The 19,372-nt window shown below is 42.5% G+C and overlaps 2 protein-coding genes across 17 annotated transcripts in view; one reads left to right on the top strand and one right to left on the bottom strand.

The window, feature by feature from the left end:
* Positions 1-13,269, bottom strand: part of NCOR1 (nuclear receptor corepressor 1) — a 159,778-nt gene extending 146,509 nt beyond the window's left edge. For all 13 annotated transcript variants that reach the window (XM_023244071.2, XM_023244079.2, XM_023244076.2 and 10 more), the window contains exon 1: positions 13,138-13,269. The gene's annotated coding sequence lies outside the window, so the exon portion shown is untranslated. The remainder of the gene's footprint in view (positions 1-13,137) is intronic.
* Positions 13,270-14,190: 921 nt separating this feature from the next.
* The window catches only part of PIGL (phosphatidylinositol glycan anchor biosynthesis class L), an 85,197-nt gene continuing 80,015 nt past the window's right edge, over positions 14,191-19,372 (top strand). For 2 of the 4 annotated variants that reach the window (XM_003996321.6, XR_891030.4), the window contains exon 1: positions 14,191-14,721. In XM_003996321.6, the coding sequence (XP_003996370.1) occupies positions 14,487-14,721 (235 nt within the window). In that variant the 5' untranslated portion in view covers positions 14,191-14,486. The remainder of the gene's footprint in view (positions 14,722-19,372) is intronic. The other 2 variants (XM_011288827.4, XM_011288826.4) reach the window with 2 other exon arrangements.

The following is a 19,372-nucleotide window of genomic DNA, read 5'->3' as shown; positions in this document are numbered from 1 at the left end:
GAGTAGCCCTCACAGGCATACAAATTTATGGGTCAAAGCAGGCCCCACCCTTGGTCACAAGAGAGGCAGCGTGGAGACCACTATGACTTCCTTCCTCCAAACTTACTCATGAGACACTCAGCAATAGTTCAGACCTTTTAGTTTTTTTAATTTTTTTTTAATATTTATTTTTTGAGAGAGAGGGCACGAGCGGGGGAGGAGCAGAGAAAGAGGGAGACACAGAATCCAAAGCAGGCTCCAGGCTCTGAGCCATTGGCACAGAGCCGCACATGGACCTTGAACTCACAGACCGCGAGATCAGGACCTGAGCGGAAGCCGGACGCTCAACCAACTGAGCCACCCGTCTGCCCCTAGAGCTTTTTGTTTTTTAACCAGACTCTTTCCTCAACCATCTTAACTGGAAGCCAAATGTAAAAAATATACACAGGAGAAACACTCCAATTCAGTGAGAATGGGGACCCCCCCCCTGCCGAAGCTATCTTTTCAGTCTGCCCCCCACCCCCACACCAGGCGGGGCTCACCAAGATGCCTCTTTTAAAAGAATTCAGTTTAAAGTTAAGGCTGAAGGGGAAAAGACCTCAGGTGGCAGTTTCAAATTTTACGTTCAGTCTTTAGCACCAAACCTCATTAACTCAGGGTTAGTTACATTTTTGACACTTGACAGCAAAACAGCAAATCCTGTTCTTCTTCCTTCCACACACCGTAAAAATTCTGTGAAATGTTTCAGAAACACAGTCAAGGTTTTATGTGCAACCCCCTCATATCATAAACATACACGGCCATATTTTAGGATGAGAATATACTAAAACTAGATGCCATTGTTATAAGTGAGAAGAGCATATTCCATCTGAATTTTATGAATAAACCCCAAACTAGCCTCCTGTATTTTGTAAACAGGCAAGGAAATGTAGTAAAATGAAACTGGTCTATTTAAATTCCTTTTTGAATCTTCCCATATTAAAGTAAAAAAGACACATCAATTTACCCAACAGGAAACTTCTGCTACAACAACAAAATGTCAAACACAATCCTCAAAAAAATAAAATAAAATAAAAATCCAATCCCCTCTCACTAGGAACTCCTGGCTTTTGGCCTACAATCTTTGCATAACCAAAATGTACTTGGATAAGTTTTCAAGGTGGCCTAAGCTATCTTGGAAAAAATAGCTAAAAATATACTTCGCTGTGGCAGGACCGCAAATACCTCTTCAGATAAGCAGGAATGAATCCACTGAGGGCCACAACAGAGGGGAAGCCCACATTTCACCAAGAGAGAAGAAGAAATACACTATTCAATTTTATTTTAAATGATCAAAGAATAAAACCTTTCGGTACAGAAGTATGGGATAGGAGAATGGCTTCTGGGACACTGCACATGACAAAATATTAGTTATTAAACTGAGACAAATCAGGTCACACTAATTCTCATAAAGCAGCCCAGCTCTAGTCCAAATCCAAAAGTATTTTAAGCAAGGAGAGGCTAAGGACCACCTGCCTGGATTATCCCAGCCACCTACGACTCTTGAGACTGGCCTTGACTTCAAGAAAGCGGACCTCCTGAGTCCATCTAAGAGGCCAGTCTCCAGAAGACACTAGGAATCATCTAAGTGGATTCTGTAATTTGTATGAGATCAGAGAGGTGTTGAACTGGACTAAAAGTTCTCCTGTAAAATAAACTAAAGCATTCTTCCCTTTAAAACAACAACAAAGGAGCTACTATGGGGGAATGCCATTAACAGAGTATTTATTTTACTTGTAGCCTCTTTTGACATTATGGCATCTCACTTAGAAGGCAGATGAATGGGAGCTAAAGAAAAATGGCCTTTCAGGTTAAACTATCCCACCCCCAATCAAGTACGATATTCAAAGAAACACATTAATAAGGACATAACTATTTGATTAATCTAAGAATACAGGCATTCAAAAAGTAATTCTTGAACTTAGAAAACAAAAAATGTTGCTTTCACCCTAGAGTGAGAAAGGAGGAGTTTCCCAAGACAGCAGTAGTAGAAACAACACCAATGAGAACTTTGTGGTACAGTTGCACTCTATTGAACTAATTCTCTGAATTGAGCAATATTCATTCCTTCAGCTGTAAGAATGAATGATTTCAAAGCCAAAATGGACAACTCTTTGCCAATTCTCTCCTCACAAAAGAGCAGTAATCCAAGGTTAGAAAAATGTTAAGCTTAGATGCTTGACCAAAATTAATAGATAGGAGAATACCTAAGGAGAATAATTTTTAAAGTTACTATTTATCGAGCCTTTGTTACATCCTAGGCAGCATACTAAGAGCTTGGCCGACAAGCAGCTCACCTAAAACACTAGTTCCATTATTATCCCTCATTAAGGCTTTCGAGAGCCTAAGTAACTCTCAACGTAATTTTTTTTAACTCAGAGACAGATCTCTCAAAGATCATGTTGTGTTGCCTCCCCTTTGACCCACTAACAGAGACTACTAAAGGTTATGGAGCAAAGTAAAATAAAGCTAATGAACACACTCTATTTCTAGGGCATATACCAAAATAAAGTAGAAAAAAAGCAACTGACTTAAAATTTACTGAATGTTAAGGGAACCTGGGTGGCTCAGTCGGTTGAGTGTCTTGACTCCTGGTTTCGGGTCAGGTCATGATCTCACTGTTCCTGAGTTCAAGCCTCTACATTCTCTCTCTCTCTCAAAAGTAAATAAATAAACATTAAAAATAATTATTGTGGGGCGCCTGGGTGGCGCAGTCGGTTAAGCGTCCGACTTCAGCCAGGTCACGATCTCGCGGTCCGTGAGTTCGAGCCCCACGTCAGGCTCTGGGCTGATGTCTCAGAGCCTGGAGCCTGTTTCCGATTCTGTGTCTCCCTCTCTCTCTGCCCCTCCCCCGTTCATGCTCTGTCTCTCTCTGTCCCAAAAATAAATAAACGTTGAAAAAAAAAATTTTTTTTTTAATAAAAATAAAAATAATTATTGTCGGGGCGCCTGGGTGGCGTAGTCGGTTAAGCGTCCGACTTCAGCCAGGTCACGATCTCGCGGTCCGTGAGTTCGAGCCCCGTGTCAGGCTCTGGGCTGATGGTTCGGAGCCTGGAGCCTGTTTCCGATTCTGTGTCTCCCTCTCTCTCTGCCCCTCACCCGTTCATGCTCTGTCTCTCTCTGTCCCCCCAAAAAAATGAATAAACGTTGAAAAAAAAATTAAAAAAAATAATAATAATTATTGAATGCTATACAAAAAACAAAGCCACCAGACACATGTGAGGGGCAGGGACCATCTCGGTTTTGCTCACATGGCCTCCCCAGCACCTGACAACAATGCGTGGCTCTCAACAACACCCATTCCAACAGCAAAACAGCAAGTCCTATTCTTCCTTCCACACACCGCCCCCCAAGCCTCTCAGCCTTCTCCATCTCCACCACCCTACCCCCCATCATGTCATGCTACAAGAAACTCCTAACTGGACTTCCCACTTCAATACTTTTCTGTACTCAAAAGGCCGTATGATCTTTTTCAACCATAAAGCAGAACACGTCACTCTTCTGCTTAAGACTCCCCAGGGGCTACCATGCACTTCAAATAAAATCCCAACTACTCACTATGGCCCACAAGGCCCCACCTGATCTGGCCTGCTTCCTCTCCCGATGGCTCAGTAGGCCCCAGCAACATGAGCTTCCTTCCAATGCCTTCATCCCGAGCCAAGACCTTCCTTGCCTCAGGCCTTTGTCCTTCTTTACTCTCTGCCTGGAATGCTCTTCCCAGCTCATTCATGGGGCTGACTCCTCATCAAACTTACGGTTTCAGTTCAAATGTCATCTTCTCAGGCCATGCCCAGCCACCTTATAAGGTGGCTTCCCATCAGTTACCCTCAACCACGGAAGCCTTTGCGTTTATAGATTAATCACAATTTGAAATGGATCTGTTTTACTTCATTATAGTCTGTCTCCCTCCACTAGAATATAAACTCTCTGATTCCCTATCATATTTTCTCCTACCATATTTTTTAACAAAAGAAATAAAAAACGGAGAGAACTTATTTGCAAAGTTTGAAAACCTACTGAAGAACATAAAAAAGTCTATTTGAACAAAAGGAGAGGAAGTACATAAAGTCAAGCTTCCAAAATTAACCTACAGATTCAATATTCCTGATCAATATTCAGTATTCCCCATAAAAATCTCAGCAAGACGTCTTTTTGAACTTCACGGAATAATCTAAAGTTCATCTGGGAAGACACAATTGCCAGAATTGTCAAAGTCTGAAAAAAACAGAGCGATGAACAGGTGACTAATCCTGTCGGTATTAAAATCACAAAACAATAGTAATTTAAAGGATATGGTATATACAACAAGAGATCCAGAATGTAATAAATTGGAAACAGTTCCAAACATGTTTAGTAAATGACGAAAGCTGCAAATATAATCAGTGGGACAAAGGATGAATTATTCACTAAACGGTGCTGACACAACGGGCTATCTGGGGGAGAAAACATGCACACATATGCCCCCCCAAAATATAGATCTCTACCTCACTTCCTATACCAGAAATAAATTCCAGATGGATCAAAAAATTAGAAGTTAATAGGAAATTTTTTAAAAAACATTTAACTATTAAGTTAAAATCTGGGGACTTCTTGGTCTTAAAAATATAAAAAGGTATTGGGGTTCCTGGGTGGCTCAGTTGGTTAAGCAAGCCTCCAACTTCAGCTCAGGTCATGATCTCACAGTCCATGAATTCGAGCCCCATGTCAGGCTCTGTGCTGACAGTTCAGAGGCTGGAGCCTGCTTCAGACTCTGTTTCTCCCTCTCTCTCTGCCCCTCCCCTGCTCATGCTCTCTCTATGTCTCAAAAATAAATAAAAACATTAAATGTATGTATTTGTGTGTGTGTGTGTATGTATATACATATATATATATATATATATATATATAGTTTGAAGTCTTCTCAATCATGTGCCTCAGTCACTCAGTTCTTACAACAGCCAACGTTACCAGTTTCTTGGGTTTCATTTGAGAAATATCCTATAATATACAAGCAAATATGTATACATTCTTTTTTTTTTTAAGTTTATTTATTTAAGTAATCTCTACACCCAACGTGGGGACCAAACTCACAACCCTGACATCAAGAGTCGCATGCTTTTCCAACTGAGCCAGCCAGGCATCCCAATTTTTCCTCTTTAAAACAAGCAGTAGCATGTTATACAATAATATCCCTCATTTAATTTTTTAGTTTAATAGATGGGTGAATATCTTAAATTTTAGAGTAAGAAGATCTTTCTAAGCAGAGCATGAAACCCAGAAGCCATATATAGACTAATAATGAAGACACCTAACATTATTATTTACTTACTATGTGCCAGCAAATGTTATTTATATTATCTACATTCTAAAAATAAGGAAACTAAGGCTTAGAGAAGTTAGGTAATGTGCCCAAGGTCACACAGCCAGCAGAGAACACGGTTGGATATACTGGACTACATAATAACACAAAAGGAAAGCTGGGGGGCAGTAGAGCACACTTATGTTTACAGAAAGTGAACCCCTTAATATACAAAGAGCTCTTCAAATCGATCTAAAAAAGACCAATAACTCCATCAAAAAATAACCAAAAGCAGACAGTTTATAAAAGAAATACAACTCCCCTCATTAAAAAATGTCCAACCTCAGTAGCAATTCATAAAAAACCTATTAGAATCACTCCCCCCCCCCACCCCTTCTTAAATGGTCAAAATGTTTTAATTTGTAACATCCAGTACTGGCCAAGGCTTGGGACAAACTCATACACTCGTGTCAATATCCTCCCAAATCTACACTATTCATTTAACAGCAATTCCACTTTTGGAATCTATCCTACAAAGCTGTTTGCACAAGTATACAAAACAAATATACACAAATAATTCACCTCAGCTTTGTTTTTCTGGGGGGTAGAAAACACAACTAGCTATAAATTGAGTAAAGAAATCATGGTATTTTTCATAAGTGAAATACTATGTAGCCGTTAATGACAGAAGTACCTCTAAATATATCAACATGCAACAGAAGTATATAAAGGAACGATATGTTACGATCTCATATGTTACGATCTCATAATCGTACAGGAAACTGCACACACACACACACACAAAAAAAATCGAAAGAATATGCAACACTTAGAAGATTTTTATCTAGGAAGTGGTACTTTCAATTTCTCTATATACTTCTACATTGCACTTCTGTAAAATAATGTATTGCTTATAATAGATGAAAGACAAATATTCTAAAATAACACATCCTCCTGCACTCACTGAAATGGTTTTATGTGAATATACAGCAACTTCTTCCACCCTTTCCCTCCTGCTCTGTTCAGTTCCATCCTCCTCTCTCCCCCCCACATCCCCCCCAACACATACACACCCACACACATAGAGTTAATGGACTATATACTCCCTACATCTGGTATATTACACTGTGTATATTTTAGGCTGTAACTCCTAGAAAGCACAAGTTTTGGTTTCCTTCCAAATACATAAAAGTTATTGTAATTCAAAACTGAATTAAAAGAACTTAATCAAAAGTAATACAAAGTTAAACATCTTTGAACAGGAGTTCAAAGACATGATGATTACAATTTAAAACAAACATTTCAAATTATACAATCTATACAAATCTATATGCTATTGCCAAGGGAGATGAACTGTCTAAAACAGATTGCTCTGATTCTGAACTGTGTATGACAACTAAAAGGTCAAGAAAAGAGTCAGTTAAACAGAAGTATGGGGGGAGAAGGAAACTGTAATCAGAAAGATGACCCTCAAAACCAAACAAAGAGTGAAATTTTCCAAGAAAAGTGTAACCTCAACTTACTCTGGTTTGACATCAGTTTATTCAAATATAACCAAACAAACAAAAACAGAAAACCCAGCCCAAGTTTTATTCCTCAAGTAGACACTGGGTGGGGGGATCAAAATTACTTGGTCATCTCAACTTTCCTCCTCCTTTGCCCTTGACTAGTCTACTTAAAGATTTAATTTTTGATATACAGCTAAGCAGTACTATTCTTTCAAAGGGAACGCGTCAAAGATATTCTATAATCCTAAAAACAAACTAACCCATATTCCTAATTCAATTTTTTTCCTACCAGGGAACCATTCCAAAATTCCCCGCATATATAAATTAACATATTCTTATTCTAACATTATGTGGAAATACAAATAGTCAGATGAACCAATCCCATCTTTACTTTCTCTTTCTCCCCAAAATCCCAGTAAACCAACAAAAATATTTTTTTTTAAAGAAATGCTTTGATAATTCATGAATTACAGACATTTTTTCTCACTGACACTGGTAAACTGCTACCTGTTTTAAAAAAAAAAATTTTTTTAACGTTTTATTTATTTTTGAGACAGGGAGAGACAGAGCATGACCAGGGGAGGGTCAGAGAGAGGGAGACACAGAATCTGAAACAGGCTCCAGGCTCTGAGCTGTCAGCACAGAGCCCGATGCAGGGCTCGAACTCACGGACCGCGAGATCATGACCTGAGCCGAAGTCGGATGCTTAACCGACTGAGCCACCCAGGCACCCCAACTTCTACCTGTTTTTAAATTTACGTAAACTATTCATCAAGTTCCCACATGTGTATCAATCAGCTTCTTCAACAACCCTACCAAGGAACTCTAGCAGCTAGGTTTTTTATGCATTCGACAGATTTCAATTACACACTTCCTGGGTGCAGTGTTATTCCAGGAGTAGGGGCAGACATGAGATACAGACATGCTCCCAATGAGCTTATGGTATAGCAGGGATTAAATGGACATGTACATAAATAACTATGATATTATAACAGAGGCATAAGCAAAGCATTAAGAACTTCCAGAATGAAAAATACACATCTTTGAAGAAGAGGGAGTAGGAGGGAGACTTCCTGGCTGAAGTAACATGTGATTAAACGCTCAAAAAATAGGCAGAGTTTAGATGTGGTAGATTTCAGAAGAGTAAGGCACGTTGGCAAAATAGGCATATTATCTAACAGCCCAAATGGAATAAATATGGCATGCTTCAGTATTCATGTGAGGATATCAGTTGAAAAAGAATATGCTTCCTCCTCTAAAATAAGTTTTATGGCATAAGTACCTACGGAAAACTAATACTTCATGTGAGCTTTTCAACAGCATTAAGGATACAGTTCAGGAGCACCTGGGTGGCTCAGCCGGTTGAGCGTCCAACTCTTGACTTCAGCTCAGGTCATGATCCCAGGGTTGTGGCATCAAACCCCATGTTGAGCTCCATGCTCAGTATGGAGCCTGCTTGGGATTCTCTCTCTCTCCCCCCCTCCCCCACCCCGCTCGTGCTCTCTGTAAAAATAAAATAAATATTTAAAAAAAATACAGTTTATGTTCATGCTATTCATCTAAGCTTTTATTTAACAACTGTCCCTTATACTTAAAAAAAAAAATTTAATGTTCATTCATTTTTGAGAGAGAGAGAGAGAAAGGGGTCGAACGAAGAAAGGGCAGACACACACACACACACACACACACACACACACACACACACACACAGAAAGACACAGAATCCGAAGCAGGCTCCAGGCTCGGAGATGTCAGCATCTGTGTCTCGAACTCGTGAATTGCCAGATCATGATCTGAGCCAAAGTCAGATGCTTAACAGACTGAGCCCACCCAGGCACTCTCCTTATACTTTAAAAAGAAAAAATCCAGGGGCGCCTGGGTGGCTCAGTCGGTTAAGCTTCTGACTTCGGCTCAGGTCATGATCTCATGGTTTGTGGGTTTGAGCCCTGCGTCGGGCACTGTGCTAACAGCTCAGAGCCTGGAGCCTGCTTCAGATTCTGTGTCTCCCTCTCTCTCTCTCTCTCTGCCCCTCCCCTGCTCTCACTCTCTCTCTCTCTGTGTCTCTCAAAAATAAACATTAAAAGAATTAAAAAAAAAAAAAAAGAAAGAAAAAGGAAAACATCCAAAAGTTTGAAAGTGAAGCAAGCAATAGCTAATTTATAAAATAATTTAACCTGTTTGGGTCTCAGAAGTACTGAATCATTGACATAATAAAATTTCTAGGGGCGCCTGGGTGGCGCAGTCGGTTAAGCGTCCGACTTCAGCCAGGTCACGATCTCGTGGTCCGGGAGTTCGAGCCCCACGTCAGGCTCTGGGCTGATGGCTCAGAGCCTGGAGCCTGTTTCCGATTCTGTGTCTCCCTCTCTCTCTGCCCCTCCCCCGTTCATGCTCTGTCTCTCTCTGTCGCAAAAAAATAAACGTTGAAAAAAAAATTTTTTTTTTTTAAATTTCTACTACTATAATACTTAAATTCCATGAAATATCACTAGGTCCAGATAACCTCAAGGACATTTTTGTTTAGGAAGATATTCAATCACAGCAGATTCAAAATTAAGCAAACTAAATATTTCCCAGTGATCTTATTACTGATGTAGATCACTACTAATTTTTTTCAACCTATATTTTCATTGAAGAAATTTAAAGTTAAGAAATAGCTTAAATTCAAGACTGAAGGTGAATAAACAATCTCTCATTTCCCATCCACCCTGATTTTTGTCTTAACCAAGTGTCAATCATCACACTGAATCATCCCATGGACAAGATGGTGAAAGGAATGAGCCCTACACACTGGATGCCAGGGGACTGGATTCTACCACTGCCCAGCTACAACAATGCAGGCAAATCACTTCACCTCTGTGGCCCTAAGTTTATACATGAGTAAAAGAGGTAAAACTAGATAACCTATGACTCTATCCCCTAGAATTCTATAAATTGTTAGCATTTTATTTTAACCAATTTAGATTTTTTTTGAGATCACTTTTTTTTTTAATTTTTTTAACGTTTATTTTTGAGAGAGAGTGACAGAGTGCAAGCAGGGGGAGGGGCAGAAAGAGAGAGAGGGAGACACAGAATTCGAAACAGACTCCAGGCTCTGAGCTGTCTGCACAGAGCCCAACATGAGACTCGAACTCACGAACTGTGAGATCATGACCTGAGCTGAACTGAACATGACCACGCTTAACCGACTGAGCCACCCAAGTGCCCCGAGATCACTTTTAAGTAAAAGTAACACAACAGTAGCACACATGGAGGAATCAAACTGAAGAATTCCGTAGGAACACGCACGTGGCTTTGTATGATCTGACTTTCAAATGCAAAGAGAACAAACAAACAAACAAAAGTATGTTGTAGCTTAAGACTATCCACATAATATTTTGACCACACAAGCTTCTGGGGTAGAAAAAAAATGGCAAAAGAACAGTAAAAATGTTCAAGGAAAACCACCACCACAAGAATACCAAATAAAAAACAGATGCCCTTATACCATTATTGCTACATGACAGAAGCTTTTCATAGCTTTTCAATACTCCTAGGTCCTGACAGAAAAAGAAATACACAAAATGTTTTGACTACCAGTCTAAATGCACTTCTTGCATCCTCAAACCTGAAAAGGATAAAATATCAGGCAATCTAGAGACTGAGTTATTTGTGCACGTAATTGATCTGCTCAGTTTTGTACCTTTACAGCATTTAGTAATGTACCCTGAACATAAAAGGCACTTCACACCACTTGAACAAGTGAATGAACTATATACGGATCTCTAATCAGCAAGTAAGTCCAGACAGAATAAGTTCCAGTCAAGCTTTACTACTTCTTTGCACGTATTCTGGGAAAATGCAACATCTGAAGTCAGAAGAGACAGAAGTAACGAAGTAACACTAGACCTCTAATATTCCCAGGCATCAATAAGAATCTGAAATTGCAATTAAGACAGATCACAAAGTACAATTAAAACTGAGTAACAAAACACACACACACACACACACACACACACACACACACACACACACACTGATGAACAGCCTGACATTTACCTACACCAATCCCTGGCCTATTCAAAAGCCTTTGCTTCCTATAGCAGCAATGGCAAGAAAACCTCACCACTTCCCAAATAAAAATAAGTAAATAAAAAATAAAAAAGGCTTAAAAAAACTTGACTACATTTGCCTGGCTTTGCAACCAACTTTTACTCAATTAAATTCAAAGAAACAGAAGTTAATTTCAAGTATTTTGTTTTAAAAAATTATGTGGGTACACCAAATACTTAAGTTTTACTCTGTGATTTCATCCAACCAGGTATTCACTTAAAAATACGTCTTCCTCAGAGGCCATGAAGGGAATCACAGCTACACAAATATGTCACGGGAGATAACAGGCCTATTCAGCTAAGTTGTAATGTGAACATGTTTTTCTAATTAGAATACAATGTTTATCCATTCAACAGACATTTGCAGTGTCAATATCCTACACAGAAAATTATTGTCGTACATGGTGCCTTGAATGTAAAGATAAAATCTGAGAAGGGCCTATCCTAACCTCAAAAGAAGATAAGACTGGTACCTAAATACCTAAATACAAAGCAGAAAAGTGTGAATGCCATGAGAGATTTGCAGATAAGCATTTCAAGAGTGCAAAGGAAGTTGTCACTACCTCAGGGAAACATAACCCTTTCAACCCGTTTAAAGCAATTTCATAACTATTAACTTTCTTAGGCTCACGGCAGCCAATCCTAGGAGAGTGGATGTTTCCCTACCATCACAGATGAGGAAACTGAAGCACAGAAAGGTCGATCAAGTTCCAAAATGTCACATAGTTAGTAAAAGTTAGAATCAGGACTCTCTGTATTGTCTCTTCTCTGGGGGAGTAGTTCAACATATGGTAAGCCTTTTGTAAAAGGCAAGAGTATTTTGGAATTGCAAGCAATCCCATCCTATGTATGTACGCAAGTATGTGCATATTATTTATATATACGTGTGTTAACCTTGATTTACATTGACAGGTGTGCTTAAAGCAAGGCAACCGTGCACTATAAATATTAAAATGAATAAATAAACTTCCATCAGGATTTAACAGAATGAGCAAACACAAACAGTATTTCTTCCTCCAACAACTCGCGTTTATTCCTTCGGTAATTTTTACCCATTTCTAAATAAGACGCTAAAATTGTTCTATCTGCTCCTGAGCCAGGGCCACCTGGTTTATCCAATAAATATCTTTACGAAAGGGTACATTAAGACAATTTTTTTTAGCTATTAAAAATCAAATAATGACATCAGCTCTCCAGCTATCGAAGGGACAATCACATTTGACCTATCAGCAGCAGGTATTGATCAAGATATGTTGAAGGAATGAATGAGTATTTGTTGGCGTTTTAAAATCCCGGGCCTGTTGCTCTGGGCTCAGTGTTCGGCCTCCCATCATTGCCTCACCAGGATGCACACAAGGAATGCAAATTTCAATATAATTAGGATACAATTAGGGAAGCAAATCTGATGTAGCTGAATATACTAATCCCAAAGATTAGAATTACCTATACCACTGCTGTCCAAGGTTAACTGCCATGCGATATCAGGAAAAGACAACTGGCCCTTCCTGAGCAAACACTTTTCATAAATAACACTCGTTCCCACCCGCACCTTTAATGCACTACACCTAATCCGGTTAAATCGAAGAATCCAGTCTCCTCTCCATTTAAGACCGGTTTCTCAATTAGTTTCTCAAAGCCCTCTTCCTCGAAAAACAGAATTCACCGACTTCACATAGTAAGACACCAATAATAAAAGGCAGAAGGTACAGGGTTCAGACCTTTGCCGTCTCCACCACTACCCACCCTTCGCCATTACACCCCGAAGTGGTTTGGTTAGAAGGTGAACTAGTTTGCTCTTCACGCACTTGTCCATCGCTGTCACCCTCCCTAAGCCCTTCCACACTCCCAAGACGGCCACCAACTCCGCCTCAGAGTGAGCCCAGGCCCGCCACCTGTGCCGGCCCCACCTGGGGTCCCCAGGCCCTCCCGGTCTCCCTCAGTCGGCCCGCAGGACTCCGCACGCCCCCTCCCCACAGGACACCCGGCCGGCCGCAGCCCATTCTTCCTCCAAACTCCATAAGCCTCTTCCACTCGCCCAGCCCCAGCTCCGCGCCGCGCCCGACTCGCCCCGGGCGGCCGAGGGGAAGAGGCCGGGCGTCCGCGGCGGGTCCCGACCCACCCGGCCCGCAACGCCCCTCGCCTGGCCGCGAAGCCGTTCCTGCGGCCGGCGCCCCGAGAGCCCTCGGAAGCCCCCGAGCGAGCGGGGGCCCGGAGGCCGGGGCTGCGGGCGCCGGGGCCTACTCACCGGGAGCTGGCGGAGCGTGGTAGCCGGCGCGCCCCCGGGCCTGCGGAGCAGGACGCGGCCCCGGCGCGCGTCCCTACCCCGGGACCTCGCTCGGCGCGGCGAGCCGGGAGCTCACTCCAGCCGCCGCCGCCGCCGCCGCTGCTGCTTCGCCACCTTGGCCGCCATCTTGACTCAACCCCTCTCCCTCCCCCCCCGCCCGGCTCGGGCGGCCGCGGCTAAGGCGGCTCCGGCGCCGGCTCCTCCTCCTTCCGGAGGGCTGGGAGACCGACTCCCTCCGCTGGCCGAGCGCGGCTCCTACCTCGGCCGAGCTTCCTGGGTCGCCCCACGCCAGGTCCCCCTTAGGTCTCCCCTCGGCCTGGCGGCGGCGGTCCCCTCGAGCCGAGACGGGCCGGGGCCGCGCCGCGCCCCGCCCGGCCGGACCCAGCGCGCTGCCATCGCGCACTCGGGCCGGGAGCGCCCGCCGCCGGCCGGCTGTCCGGCCGGTCCCCGCGCGCTCGGGGCCTTCCGCCCCCCGAGGCGTGGGAAAGGGAAGGACCCATGGCCATGCCTCGGGCCCTGCGACCCCTTCGCGGCCAGACGAGACGGCGGCCGCCTGCTCGGGCGCCGGGCTGCAGGAAGGGAAGTCAGGTCCCCAGTGCTGGGAGCCAGAGGGGTGCACATCGACCTCCCCAAGACACTTGCCAGGGCTGCGGCTGTAATTCGCAACGGGACTTCCCTGATTTGTCAGGCGATGCTGATCTGCCCATGATGTTCCTTAATCTAAAGTCACACTCGTCGGAAGAGCCTGTGGCCCTCACGACTACGAAGTGCGCTCTCCCAGCCTGACTCTTCTACAGAAATGAGTGGACGGTTCCTCATAACCGCGTGCTTTTCCTTCAGAGGAGCCACCACCCCACATCCCCAAATTAAGGAAAAACAAAGTCGGTGCATCCGGATAAGGAGCTAACCATATAATTATGAGAAACTCACGGGTTTTAAGAACTGAGTTACAAAATGGTGCATTGAAGAGAGGAGGGAACTCAAGATGGGGAGGGCGGGTATTTTCAAACGTTTCTTTCTAAACCCAAGGCACTGTAAGGACAAGGGTAGAAAACTAGACGGCAAGGGGTTTGTCTTTGAAATCGAGAAGGCAAAAAGGCGTCGTAGATGCTGCACAAAGTAGAGAGAAGTAGATAAAGAAGGGTTGTGGGGCGTCCTTGTAAAACCCCAGCAGGAACCCAACGTCTAAAACCTCTGGCCGGCAACGCGGACTTAAACTCGGAACGCAATTTCGGCAAGCGCAGTTTTCCCGCCGGAGCTCGGGTCTGAGCAGTCTTCCTCCTGCGCAGGCGCGGTACCACTTACGGAGCATGGAAGCGGTGGCTTTTCTGTGCTTAGCAGCGGCGGTCCTAGGATGGGGCTTCCTCTGGGTTTGGGACTCTTGGGAACGCATGAAGGGTCAGAAGCCGGCTGGCTTGCCGGGAGATGGAAGCAGGACCCTCCTGGTGATCGCGCACCCCGACGATGAAGCCATGTTCTTTGCTCCCACTGTGCTAGGCTTGGCCCGCCTGAGGCACCGGCTGTCTTTGCTCTGCTTCTCTGCAGGTAGGAGGCTGTAGGCGGGGCGCTGGGAGCCGGGACTAGGAAGGGTGTTCAGCTGCTAACCTGTTTCAGTCGGCTTCTTCCCGGAAGGGTTCTCTGATGTAGGGAGCTAAGTGAATACACCGAAGGTGCCTACTGTGGGCACTTCTCGGAGAATCGGTGGCCCCAGCCTGTGGACTGTAGCGGCCAGCTTCCCAGGTGGGTTGGGGGACGTCCCCAGCTTAACGTACTTCACTGCCCGCAGAATTGAGGAGCCCAAGAAAGCTGCTCACATTTCGTTCCCTTTCAATACCTACATTTCCGCTGGGAACTGCGACTGTACTCCTTATTCTGGGGAACCTTTTTATATGCTAAATGGACCAAGAATAATCTTGGCTCCTACTGTGGGACACCAAACCGAAGCTAAGCTGTATCATGCCTGCTCAGCCCTTAAAGTTGTACTACTCAAGGGAGCAAACGGCCCTTCCTGCTGCTTTTAAAAATCCATTTTGTTTAAGAAAGATGCGTATGTCAAACTGAAGAGATGCTCAGAGCATTAGACTAGAAAATAATTTCATAGGCAATTTTAGAGTTCAACTCCACCAACTACCAGTGAAGAAGCCTTTCAAAGAGTAAATCCTCCTTTACCATACAGAAAAGATGGACTGAGAAAAACTGACCATGATACTGGATAATGGAGATAATTAATTGCACGACTGTATAAGTGTAATTGAACTGTACACAGACAATGGGTGAATTTTACGTATGTAAAATTATACCTCAATAAAGCAATTTTTTAACAAATGCCCATGACCGCTTTTCCCATTTGGTTGTGTGTCATTGCAGTTTTTTCTACACAGATTTTTTTTTTCACAGAAACCTCATACAATTTTATGTTTTTCACTGAACATTATTTTTCACTCGTTTCCCGAATTTTTATTAAAAATGTGTGAACACCGCACGCTATTAGAATGGCCAGAATCCACCCTGACACCACCAAATGCTGGTGAGGATGTGGAACAATAAGAACTCTTACTCATTGATGGTGGAAATGCAAAATGCTTCAGCCACTTTGGAAGACTGTTCGTTCGGCAGTTTCTCATAAAAACTAAGCATGTTCTTACCAAACCATTTAGCAGTCGCCCTCTTTGGTATTTACCCAAAGGAATTGAAAACATGTCCACACAAAAACCTGCCCACAGGTGTTTATAGCAGCTTTACTCACAATCGCCAAAACTTAGAAGCAACCAAAACGTCCTTCAGTTAGTAAATAGATAAATAAGTTGGTACATCCAGGCCATAGAATATTATTCAGCGCTAAAAAGAAATGAACTAGCGAGTCATGAGAAAACACGGAGGAACCTTAAATGCGTATCAATAAGTGAAAGAAACGAATCTGAAAAGGCTACATACTATATGATTCCAATCATATGATATTCTGGAAAAGACAAAGCTATATGGACAGTAAAAAGATCAGTGGTTGCCAGGGGTTGGGGATGGAAAGAAGGATGAATAGGAGGAGCACAGAGGATTTTTCTATGGCAGTGAAAATACTCTATGTTATTATAATAATGGATACATGTCATTATAAACCCATAAGATGTACAACACCTAATGAGTGTATAATACCTAAAGAGTGAATGAAACCTAGTGTAAACCATGGACTTTGAGTGGTTATGATGTGTCAATGTGGGTTCAATTGGGGATATATGTAAAAATCTCTATACCTTCCCCTCAATTTTGCTGTGAACCTAAAACTGCTCCAAAAAGAATAGTTTTAGGGGCACCTGGGTGGTTCAGTGGTTTGAGAATCCGACTTCGGCTCAGGTCGTGATCTCCCAGTTCCTGGGTTCAAGCCCTGCCTCAGGCTCTGTGCTGACAGTTTGGAGCCTGGAGCCTGCTTAGAATTCTGTGTCTCCCTCTCTCTCTGCCCCTCCCGCACTCATGCTCTGTCTCTCTCTGTCTCTCAAAAATGAATTTAAAAAATATTTAAAAAATAAATAAATAAATTCTAGTTACTTAACGTATAGTGTAATAAAGGTTTCAGGATAATAGCCTTTTAAATGGTTTTCATAGAGGTAAACCTTAATTTAGTCATCCCTTTATTGTATGCATATTTAGATGTTTTTTCTTCCCCAGTTTATCACTACTACAGATAACAGTGAACATCTTTATGTATTTCGTATTATTTCGATAGGACTGATTTCTAAATTTGGCTATTTCAAGGCTTTGCATGCAACTTGCATCCCCAAAACATACCAATTTATATTCTCACTGACAGGTAGTAAGATTATCTGCCTTAACATAACATGCTCTCTAGCACTGATTAGCATTTTTTTTTTTATATTACTTCTTGGTATAACACTTTATCCCCTCAAAATCTTTTTGTTGCCAATAAGATTAACCCATTTTTCATATTTGTTGAGAATATGGATCTAAGCACTTTTTTTCTCAGCTTGTCCTATTAAGGATATTAATTGTAGACGGATATAGGTTATGGCCTCATTGTTTGCTTTTAATGGTATTTATGTTTTATATTACAACTGTGGGAGTCAAGTTATAACAAATCTGTTCCAAGATCTATGAGAGAAACCTGGGTTTTATTTTCCAAGTATTATAGGGGCGGTGGCTTCCTTAGTAAATTTCTCCTTATTTTTCAGCAGGTTGAGCCAGAAATTAACATTTTTTCAAGTGAAAAATTATAAAGCATGCCCTTGGTACATATTAAACACACAGAATCTTTGTCTTTCAGTGTTTCCTCTGAATCGAACTTGCCATTTAAATTGTTCTCTCTTTGGGGACCTGGATGGCTCAGTCGGTTAACAGTCCAACTTTGGCTCAGGTCACGATCTCGCGGTTCGTGGGTTTGAGCCCCGCATCGGGCTCTCTTGTAATTTTTAAATTATTTTTACTTTTTTAAATTACTTTTAAAATCCCAAACTCATTCAGAAATGTACAGATTCAACATCACCCACACTCCTAATTTATTTCAACATGAAAAACAGGAAACTAACAACTTGTGATGCAACATAGTAAAAGCTGTAATGGCATGATAGAGAAAACTATAGACACAAAATAGCGAAAAGTATGAATTCTCATCTCAGGGTTTTAGATTAAAGAAACTTCTCCAAAGAGGTTTTCTTTCAAGCTCGTCTTTAAAAATAGGGCTAGGTAGGGGAGACTGGGTGGCTCAGTTGTTTAAGCCTCTGACTTCAGCTCAGGTCGTGATCTCATCATGAGTTTGAACCCCAAGTCGGGCTCTGTGCTGACAGCCTGGAGCCTGCCTCGGATTGCGCGTGTGTGTGTGTGTGTGTGTGTGTGTGTGTGTGTGTGTGTGTCTCAAAAATAAATAAACATTAAGATTTTTAAGTAACCTCTCGACCCAACCTGGGTCTCAAACTCACAACCCCGAGATCAAGAGTTACACGCTCCACCAACTGAGCCTGCCAGGCGCCCCTGTATGGCTGTAGCTTTTATACACCATTATCTGGTACGATGAGCCCTCTGATCTGTTGTTCTTTTAGGGCATGTTTGCTATTTCTGACCTTTTTTTTTCCAAATACATTTCAGAATAAGTTTGGTCGTGTTCAAGGAAAAGTGTCTGGCATTTTTATTGGGATTTCACCAACTCCGTTGATGAGTAAAGGGGAAGCTAACATATTTTCCATATAGTCCTTCCCATCTATGATTTTATAGTCTGTCTTTTCATTTACATTGGCCTTCTTTAATGTCTGTTAAATCGTTTTTTTTTCAACTTCTTTTTTTTTTTTTTTGGGACAGAGAGAGACAGAGCATGAACGGGGGAGGGGCAGAGAGAGAAGGAGACACAGAATCGGAAACAGGCTCCAGGCTCCGGGCCATCAGCCCAGAGCCTGACGCGGGGCTCGAACTCACGGACCGCGAGATCGTGACCTGGCTGAAGTCGGGCGCTTAACCGACTGCGCCACCCAGGCGCCCCTGTTAAATCGTTTTATAATAAGTCTTATGTATGTATTGAGACGATTAGTAATTCTGTTCTTTAGTCTGTTTCTCATATCCAGAGGCTCTCGTTGCAAATATTGTAGTTTTGTTACATTCTGATAGTTTGATGCTCTCTTTATTTCTTTAAACATATTAAATACATCTATCTGCTTCTAATAAATCCAGTGTTTGTAGTCTGTGTGTCTGATTTTGCTCTTTGAGTAACTTATTCTGAATAACTTGTTTCCAAGTGTATTTTGTGTTGTTTTTTTTTTCCATTGTGAGCACATGTTTCTTGGAACCATATTTATGATAATATTTGGATGATTTATATTTGCTTCAGTCAGGCACCAAAGGGCACTATCTACCTTTGATCACTATAAACCAAAATTTTAGATTGAGATTTTTTTCAGGCTACAGGGGTAGTATAAATTTAGGGCCCAAACCCAAGTGTGTTAGCTGTCTAATGCTGCGTAACAAATTATCTCAAAACCTAGTGGCTTAAGATGATAATTATTCCTTCTCGCTCATGGTTCCAAACCGAGAACAGTAGTCTCTACCCCACAATGCTCAGTACCTCAGCTGGCCAACCCAAAGGCCATCGGCCACAACAAAAACAACATACGGTAAACCCGTGTGGCTTGGGCTTCGTCTCAAGCTGGTAGCTGGGTTCCTGGGCAAGAACCGAGAGAGAGCGAGCCTGTGCTGGGGGTAG

Source organism: Felis catus, chromosome E1 (assembly GCF_018350175.1).
Source record: "Felis catus isolate Fca126 chromosome E1, F.catus_Fca126_mat1.0, whole genome shotgun sequence".
NCBI classification, from domain to species: Eukaryota; Metazoa; Chordata; class Mammalia; order Carnivora; family Felidae; genus Felis; species Felis catus.
Note: the sequence above shows the minus strand (reverse complement) of the source record. Positions and strands in the feature narration are given on the sequence as shown.